Source organism: Nomascus leucogenys, chromosome 4 (genome assembly GCF_006542625.1).
Source record: "Nomascus leucogenys isolate Asia chromosome 4, Asia_NLE_v1, whole genome shotgun sequence".
NCBI classification, from domain to species: Eukaryota; Metazoa; Chordata; class Mammalia; order Primates; family Hylobatidae; genus Nomascus; species Nomascus leucogenys.
Genome location: NC_044384.1, coordinates 72,405,100 through 72,414,865, shown reverse-complemented (window position 1 = coordinate 72,414,865; position 9,766 = coordinate 72,405,100). Strand labels below are relative to the sequence as shown.

The 9,766-nt window shown below is 40.0% G+C and overlaps 1 protein-coding gene across 5 annotated transcripts in view; it reads right to left on the bottom strand.

Annotated features, from left to right (window-relative positions):
- Window positions 1-1,851: 1,851 nt before the first annotated feature.
- The window catches only part of CEP192 (centrosomal protein 192), a 137,654-nt gene continuing 129,739 nt past the window's right edge, over window positions 1,852-9,766 (bottom strand). For all 5 annotated transcript variants that reach the window (XM_030810804.1, XM_030810806.1, XM_030810807.1 and 2 more), the window contains 2 exons: window positions 8,790-8,848; window positions 1,852-2,272 (listed from right to left, as the gene is read on the bottom strand). In XM_030810804.1, the coding sequence (XP_030666664.1) occupies window positions 2,134-2,272; window positions 8,790-8,848 (198 nt within the window). In that variant the 3' untranslated portion in view covers window positions 1,852-2,133. The remainder of the gene's footprint in view (window positions 2,273-8,789; window positions 8,849-9,766) is intronic.

Sequence of the window (9,766 nt, the reverse complement as noted above, 5' to 3'; positions counted from 1 at the left end):
GACGGATGAGGATTTCTTAGAGGCACAATTTAGAGAGAGCAACATGAGGGCTTGAGGGTAAGGAAATGGGTTGGTAGAATGAGGAAAGCAAGTGAAGCCTGTGAGGCAGGGAGGGAAATCAGAAGTTTGAGCTGCCTACATGATAACCAAATGGTAACATCTGGCTGGACCCATGAGTCAGGAGCTCAGAGGAGAAGTGGAGACTCAAGACATCAATGTGGGAAGGGATGGGAAAGAACGGAGACAGATTTCCGATAGAAGGCTTGCTAAAGCCAAGCTTCTGCTGCAACCTTGCCTGGGCACTGCTCTTTCACGTTGGCAGCTGTCTTGAAGACAGCGTAGTCTGCATTTGCTTTAGGAGTGGCGACTGGTTGCACAAATCATTTGTTCGTATCCACGTGCTCTTAAAATGCCAAGCATCATGTTTCCAAATCATGGAGGCAAAGGACAAACTGCAGATCCCTAAAAGTCACTTTTAAAGAAGAGTCACCTTTGGCCAGGCACGGTGGCTCATGCCTGTAATCCTAGCACTTTGGGAGGCAAAGGCAGGCAGATCACCTGAGGTTAGGAGTTGGAGGCCAGCCTGGCCAACATGGCGAAACCCCGTCTCTACTAAAAACACAAAAATTAGCTGGCATAGTGGTGGGTGCCTGTAATCCCAGCTACTCGGGAGGCTGAGACAGGAGAATCATTTGAACCCCAGGTGGAGGTCGTAGTAAGCCGAGATTGTGCCACTGCACTCCAGCCTGGGTGACAGAGCTAGACTCTGTCTCAAAATAAATAAATAAGAGTCACCTTTACAGTTTTATCATTTAACCCTGTTTTTTGACCTTCTGAGTATAAATTGAAAGGCAAAGTAACAGTTGCACAGAACTGAAATTATTATGACTGCTAGAAACTGACCTTGGCAAACACTTAAAAGACCATGGCAAACAGTCTTAAAAAGCAATAGCACGGTTTTAAAATGTTTAAGGCTGACTGTTGAAAAATTAGCACAAATTCAAGCATGAGGTCATCTCATATTTGATGCACAAAATCTAGAACAGAAGTCAAGCAGTATCAGTAAAAGTACCACCTGTTTAACTTGTGAAAAAAAGTGTTTTTACAAATTTGATTTCTAAGCAAAAATTACTTGGCAAAAGTAAAGTGAAGTGGAAGAAGAAAAAAGGGATCTGTTTTTCTATCAAGTTCACAATCATTGCTCTTAAACTGTAATTAGTTTAAGTCATCCGGCCAGCTTTCTACAAGCCTCGACGTCTTTCCACTCCACATAATATCCAATTGTGATCATCCCCGAGCTACTACACAATCTGGGATTTTGTTGCTTCAAAGTCAAAGGCAATGAGCTGGGGCTCAGAAAACTTCATCAGGAGACTCTCTAATAATGGTGAGAAGAGCAATTAATAACTACATTCCTCCTGGGTAAAACTGTGTCACCGTCTTGACCTCAAGCTTACCACAGACTGCTCTCCCTGTATCCCACTGGAACCTACCCCATCTGTACCAGCTTCTGCAGCAGTTCTCCTGTCTAGCTTTACATACAGTACGTGAGCTCAGAGAGGTAAAGACTCAAGATAATAACATGGGAACCTCTTCACTGTGTTTGCACAGACTATGAAGACTTTCCCTCAGTAAAATAACCAGCTGCTTGAAAAGTAAGTTGTCCTTTCTACTCTGGGCAACTGGCTAAACGACAGAGGAACAGAGAAGGAATTTCTTAGGAGAAAGGAAACTGTGTGATGGAGGATAAAAAGCACAGAACAGACCCAGAAGCTGGAAAATACTTAAGAGAATAAAGTGATATTCTAATTTCTGTATGACAGCATAGAAAAAGACAAGCTCACTGAAAAATTTCTGGATATACCACATTAAAATATATTCCATATTTATTCAGAATATCATAATCAATGCAAACACAGAACTCTCTTCTCATCTGTAAAAGTTAAGTACAATACTGTAGGCTAGATACATAATATTTCAGTCAAGTCTTCAGTATTAGCTTGTAAAAAAAAATCTACAATTATAGATATCCATCATACAAAATATATATACAAAAGCATAATTGTAGTGTAGAAAGATAAAGTTAACAAAATACAACTTATGTAATTTACTTTACACAAAAATGTATTCTAGTTAATTTTTTCCAACAGCTTCACCAATTAGTCGAATAGCAATACTCTTGCCTTCATCTGTTTGAATGACAAGCAAAGCTTCAAATTTGCCTGCGGACTTCGGTTTGAACTGCACGGGCATGTTGATGTAATGCTGGGCTCTGGAAAGAGACAGGCACATGACAGAGGCATGTCATGACAGCATCCGCGACCCTGTCCCAGGCAGCACAGTGCCTGGCTCAGGTGTTGAGGAAAGAGCTTGGTCAAGCCACATTCAGCTTAAATGTATTTATAATTTCCTGGATGCTATTATTTAATGAGAAAATAACACAAAGGAGAGAAAAATCTAAAATTGTATTAAAACAGTATTGCATACCTATATATTCCTGGCTATCCAGTAACTATTAATATATAAAAAGGAAAATAAGAGGTCTAAACTATCATACATACAGCTTTGTATTCTGCCTGCAAAAGCTATCTACCTAAGAAAGGGTTCGGGAACACCCTAAATGCCCGTTTTACTCAGTCCAGACAGCATATTGTACTGGAAAGATTAAAACAACTTGTCCCAACCCTATCATTAATGGGCTGTGCAGTTTTTGCTCTAAAATTCATATGATCCTTTTTTTTTTTTTTTTTGAGACAGAGTTTCACTCTTGTCGCCCAGGCTGGGGTGCAATGGCATGATCTTGACTCACCGCAACTTCAACCTCCCAGGTTCAAGCAATTCTCCTGCCTCAGCCTCCCGAGTAGCTGGGATTACAGGCGTCCATCACTGCACCCAGCTAATTTTTTGTGTTTTTAGTAGGGGCAGGGTTTCACCATGTCGGCCAGGCTAATCTCAAACTCCTGGCCTAAAGTGATCCACCCGCCTTGACTTCCCAAAGTGCTAGGATTACAGGCATGAGCCACCACGCCCGGCCCAAAACTTTCATCAAAAATATTCTAGAAACTTTACTTTCAGATTACAGTAATATAGAGGCTGGTAACGAGTGCCCTATTTTTATTTAAAGTCTGGGTTATTTTCCCCAAAGGCATTACACTTGTTTTACCATGTCAAAGATAATGTACTTTTTAAAAAAAAACTAACCTGGCCCATGCCATTAGCTACAATTTTCTCTTTCATGTTGGCGGTCAATACTTGGATAAATATAGTACCATTTGCCTATTTAAGAGGCTTTATAACTTATGAATTACTAAAAAATAATAAAATATCCCCCAAAAAATTTCTGGAAGAACTCATTATTAATAAATTTCATCACAGAATACAGAATTGTTCTATATTAAACTGAAAATTTAAGTATATTGTGATTAAAAATATATCATCTGCTTTAGATTTACAGATACACTGAATAAAATGGAATGCAATTTAGAAAGAACCACAACATTTAATACGGCTATAGAACACTCCCAGCAAGATGGATATATTTTAAAAAGTACTTTGTAATACTATTATTAAGAACTAATTTAATCTCAACACAGACACACACACACATGGGAAAAGGTAGCAGGAAAGTCCTCTGAACCCAGTGGGGAGGTCTAGTTCAGATCCTCTCTCTAACTAATGATAGATGTCATTGCAAAGGCAATGACAGAGCAGAAATGCATCTAGGGAGCAGAGAGGCCATCAGGCTGTGCACGCTCAGCCCCCAACTCCCTGCAGGCCCCATCTACGTGGAAAGGGCTTAGTGGAACCTACAAATTCTAGCAACCACACTTCCTTCCTTTCTTTCAAAACATTTTTTTTTCAGACGGATTCTTGCTCTGTCACCCAAGCTGAAGTGTAGTGGCACGATCTCAGCTCACTGCAACCTCTGTTTCCCTGGTTCAAGCCATTCTCCTGCCTCAACCTCCTGAGCAGCTGGGACTACAGGCATATGCCACCAGGCCCGGCTACTGCTTTTTTTTTTTGAGACGGAGTCTCGCTCTGTCGCCAGGCTGGAGTGCAGTGGCACGATCTCGGCTCACTGCAACCTCTGCCTCCCGAGTTCAAGCGATTCTTCTGCCTTAGCCTCCTGAGTAGCTAGGATTACAGACATGCGCCACCATGCCCAGCTAATTTTTGTATTTTTAGTAGAGACAGGATTTCACCATGTTGGCCAGCATGGTCTTGATCTCTTGACCTCATGATCCGCCCGCCTCCGCCTCCCAAAGTGCTGGGATTACAGGCGTGAGCCACCGCGCCTTGCCTACTTTTTGCATTTTTAGTAGAGACAGGGTTTCACATGTTGGCCAGGCTGATCTTGAACTCCTGACCTCAGATGACCTGCCCGTCTTGGCCTCCTAAAATGTTGGGATCACAGGCATGGGCCACCATGCCCGGCCCAAAACATTTTTTTAAAGGAACAGTTTCCACAGAAAAAAAGCCAGTACACTAGCACATACAAGGTACCACCATTATCAAAGAAACTGAAAAAGGTAATAAAATTTGTTCCCACACATGGGTGAGAGGTCACTGCAGCTCAATGATAACTCTATTCCTTGGCTTCTCACTTTTCTAGGAACTGTCCTTCTCTCCGAAATGACATGCAGGGTATGCCAGGATTGTGCACCTTGCACTGTGCAAGGACATGAGGGCACAGTTGAGGTGAAACCTATTAGCTACAACAACTCAGCTGGGATTAGATGTTCATAAAACAATAGGTTAAGAGAAAGATGCTTTTTGGGACTAAGTAGAAACATAAATTCTTTTAAAAAAGATATAAGAAAGAGACGATCCCTCAGAACCCTCAAAAAAGAACCTTTATAAGAAAACCTGTTAGTAATGTTTCCTTTTCCCTATTACCTTACTTATAATCTATCATACATTCGTGTTCACCCACCTCTGCACTGCGCAAAACCCCTGTACCTTCTTGGGGGAACTCTTCTGCCTCCTTAAGCTAGAATCAGCTTACAGCCTATAGGGAACAGCCACTTCCCTGTGCTAGTGCTGGAGCTTTCGGAGAGCAGCCCCACTAGGCCTTCCGGTGGCCTCAGAAAAAGTGCATATTTGTAAGTAATTATCTCCTGTACCCTATAGATGACTACAATCTTATTATTACTTTGGAAATGTGTAGTTAATGGTGTCATAGAGCAGACAGTGATCTACCAAATGAAAAATGTGATTAAGTAAAGGCTGGGAATTGCTTCTCAGGGCTTTAAGAACACAGATTTTGTTCCACTGCCAAGGTAAGCTAACTGTTGGTCTCATCTGGCAATTATGTTTTGTGACCCTTTGTCTAAAGTCACAGTGTCTCGTGTTTGGGACAAATACAACAGCACACAATGCTGTAAGTGCCCATGACTTCAGTTCTGTGGTAAGAACTGTCACTCGGGTTCCTGTGGCATCTGCCTCTACTGTCCTGCTGCTTCTCCAAGGTCAACACAGGTCATTCTCTGCTATAAAGGAGCCAGTGTTTCCACCTTTCTTTGTGTAAAATAAAAAGTTTCCTATAACCCAGAGTTTAGTTCATTTGGTTAAACAGATCACAGAATTAGTGCTTCATACACATGATTTTCTTACTCATACTTTACCAAATTTACAATGAGCTGCTGCTATTAAAGCTATTGCTGAAATCGGTACTATTATGCATTTACCCTGTAGTCCTATAGTGATAGTTAATATCGATGAAGACTTTCTGGAAACTCACCATAATCAGAATAACTTAAGTGTCTGCCAGTAATAGAGTATAAAATTATTTCATTCAAATTTATCTTCAAAGCATAAAAGTTTAAAAAGATTTAAATATGTTCAGAGTACAAACTACGTACCTTGCAATACTATTTTAAATGCTAACTTAATTGAACTGTCCAAATTTTGCTTAATTTAGAAATATTTTCTCACGTTTCTAAGTTCCTTCAGATGCCATTAATGTGACACAGCTGCACAGGAACGCAGGGCTGTAATTCATGACTCTTAACTTCATGCACTGGAACAGCAAGTCTACAAGTTAATGTCCACAAAAATGTCTACTTTTACATGACCAGCAAGGAACACATTTCATATCTCAAAAGTGGTTTATAGAAAACAAGTTGAAGCTAAGCAAAATGTCATCTCATTTATAAAATTTGAGTTTCTCATTAAAAATGTTTTAGGCATCTTTCAAAAATCCCCTTATCTGATTTCCACTCGGCTGGTCTTGTCCCTACACTCCATATCAGAAATAGACTGCCATCTGTAGCACTATTGTGATGAAATAGGTTTAGGTTCTTTCTCTGGAAAGAGTCAAATCTGAATTGGCCCACAAATTTTGGCAGAAATGCAATTCTTTAAAAAAATCTGTGAAGGCAAATTAAGCAAAGAATATAACATCAAAAAAGAATTTGAAATGACAGCGTATTCAATAATGAAAGTTGGAAAATGACTGTTTAACTGCAGGAAAGTTTTGACTGCCTCATACCTAGCTATAAAATGGAGAACAGTGACATAAAGCTATAATTTAACATGTTTATTTTAAATAATGATGCTTTATCAAAACTACAGATGAGGATGAGGTATACGTAAATATTGTTTTTTTAAAGCTGGTACTAGACTCTTCAAGATAATTTTTTTTAAATGAAACTTTGTTTAGAAGCTTTTAAAAATATTTTATTTATTTATTTTTGAGACAGAGTTTCACTCTTGTTGCCCAGGCTGGAGTACAGTGGCGTGATCTCAGCTCACTACGACTGCCTCCCAGGTTCAAGGGATTCTCCTGCCTCAGCCTCCCAAGTAGCTGGGATTACAGGCGGCCGCCACCATGCATGGCTAATTTTTGTAGTTTTAGTGGAGATGGGGTTTCATAATGTTGGCCAGGCTGGTCCAAACTCCTGATCTCACATGATCCACCCGCCTCGGCCTCCCAAAGTGCTGGGATTACAGGTGTGAGCCACCACACCCGGCCTAAAAAAAATATTTTTTAAGGTAAGAAGAGCTCCTTGAAATAAAAATCTAAAGTCCCTCCAATTTGTGACAGATGTATGCCAGTTTATACAGAAGTATTCCATTGATCTACTGCATGTTTAAAAATATACTCTGCAAAAAGCTGGTGAAGATGTGGGATGTGAACCAATCTGAGGAAGCAGAATGAATAATGCAGTTATGATAAAATTTGAGTTTAGATAATAATAGTGTTCAGGATAATTTATTCAGTATCTATTTGTACTCAGTTACTAAAAATAGTTACAACAATTAGAAATTTAAATGATCTTTTTCTGAATAAACTAATTGCCTCTGCAGTTGTGCTACCATGTATTTTAGTAGTTCCAACCTATTATTACGCACACTAGAGCATCACTAGTCTCAAATCAATTGGGGCAGCCTACAATAACTGGAGAGATCCACAGACTACTATGAGAGGAGAACTTGGAGAACAGAAGTTGGAAAACTTGGATTTGGCTGATTTTTAAACTTGGGCCTTTCTCTTCTATGTAGTTGTCATAGGGATTAAATGAAGACACACTGATAATAAAATGAGGTTCTATCAAAATCTGTAGAGTGAGTGTTGATGCATCCTGCCAGCCAAGGTCACCTACAGGGGAGATTTAATGATGATGATGATGATGTTAACACCTGACGCTTGCTATGTCTGGGCATTATTACCACATCTCTTACATTCCTCACAATTCTATGCTGTCAGTAGCTAGCACTGGCATCTCCATTTTACAAATAAGGAAATTGAGGCCAGTTTATCAAGTTTATGATAATTTTTAGATGTATTCATTGTTGAATTTTCAGAACTAAAATCTATAGTTTGTGCCTTGAGGTCAGTCTCCTGGGAGGGAAAGGAAGGGTTTAGCCCTCAAGCATATTAAAATATTTTATAGTCCATAGGAGAAGGAAGAGGTGGTGTGAGAGATAAAAGAATAAAAAGAAAGAGTAAGGTAGAAGGAACAGTCCTCAATCAAGCCATCTTTCCGGTATCCAGGGCTGTGAGTGACTTCAATTGTACAGCACCGCTGGTCTTAGTAAGTGCATAAATGGTAGGCCTAGAATGTTTGCAGAGTGGTCCAAATTTTCATAGAATAGAACATGTTTCTGGAATAGTCTCCTAATGCTAAAATGAGAGACTTTACAATAATTAAATGACTTAAAGATTCAAAGATGAAATTAAAATTATTCTTCAGCATTAAGCCCAACAGAACCTTACTATTAAGTTCTAAATAACAGTGACAACCCAGTTCGAGAGTTCAACCTAAATGTGCATCATATAGAAAAAAAAATTAGCAAGGATAACAAGAAAATGAGGCCCTGATTTAAGAACAGTAAGGAGTGTCTGAAGAATGGCAACTGGAAAACACCACAATAAAAGTTTTCCCAATTAACCCAGAAAGGTTTTTGTCCCAATTAATGAAAATCTAAGTCCTTGATTCTCAGCATACCAGTGAAAATAACGTTTGAAAGAGGAATTACTCTAAAAGTCAATCTTAAGATAATTACAGCTCTAAGATTTATGTGGCTGCAAATCCTGGGTGGGAGGAGTCACACCAGCTCAAATGCTGTGCACTGTGGCACCGCTGAGTGCACCATGGACGGTCTGGAGCTGTCCCCCTGCAGGCTCCTTTTCTCTGCTTCTACTTGCGAAGACTCTGACTAATGCTGTTTGGTGCTGGTGAGGAATATGGAGGACCTGCAGCAGAGGGGACCTCACAAGCCCCAACTCCCAAGAGACAAAAGTCCTGCATTGCTGATGAGAACACTGTGATCTGCGATAAACTTACCTCAAAGAGTACTTGGAATGTTTGACATAGAATGGCTCTCTGGGACTCAAAAACTTCAGCTGGAATTTAATAGAAAACACTTTATAAAGTTATGAAAATTAGATCTTTTAGCATACATAAGCATACCAAGCATTTATTTATTACAGATACATTTTGTAAATTTAGGTATTGCCACAAAATTAGGTAGGACAATAAATGCTAACGTAATGAAAACATATTTAAGAACATTTTAACATGAATTTAATCTAGTTTTAACTAAAGTAAAGGTTGTCCAGAAATATGTGTGTATAATAGTACAGAAAAAAAAGAAAAAGTTAAAAATTAAAATATAAAACAAATTTTTGATTTTCAAGTAAAGGATTATAAAAACTTCCAGTGAGTTTATGTTCAAATACAATACTAAGGCATTTTTGGGGGGATGCAGGCAGGGTCTTGCTCTGTCACCCTGGCTGAAGTGCAGTGGCACAATCACGGCTCACTGCAGCCTCAACCTCCCAGGCTAAAGTGATCCTCTCAGCTCAGCCCCACAAGTAGCTGGAACTACAGGTACGTGCCACCATGCCCGGTTAATTTGGATTTTTTTGGTAGAGATGGAGTATCACTATATTGCCCAGGTTGGTCTCAAACTCCTGGGCTCAAACAATCCTCCTGCCTTGGCCTCCCAAAGTCCTGAATTACAGGTGTGAGTCACTGCACCTGGCCTTACATTGCATTTTTAAAAATTACCTCATTATGGCCGGGCGTGGTGGCACATGCCTGTAATCCCAGCACTTTGGGAGGCCGAGGCGGACAGATCACGAGGTCAGGAAATCAAGACTATCCTGGCTAACACAGTGAAATCCCGTCTCTACTAAAAATACAAAAAATTAACCAGGCATGGTGGCAGGCGCCTGTAGTCCCAGCTACTCAGGAGGCTGAGGCAGCAGAATGGCATGAACCCAGGAAGTGGAGCTTGCAGTGAGCCGAGATCGCACCAC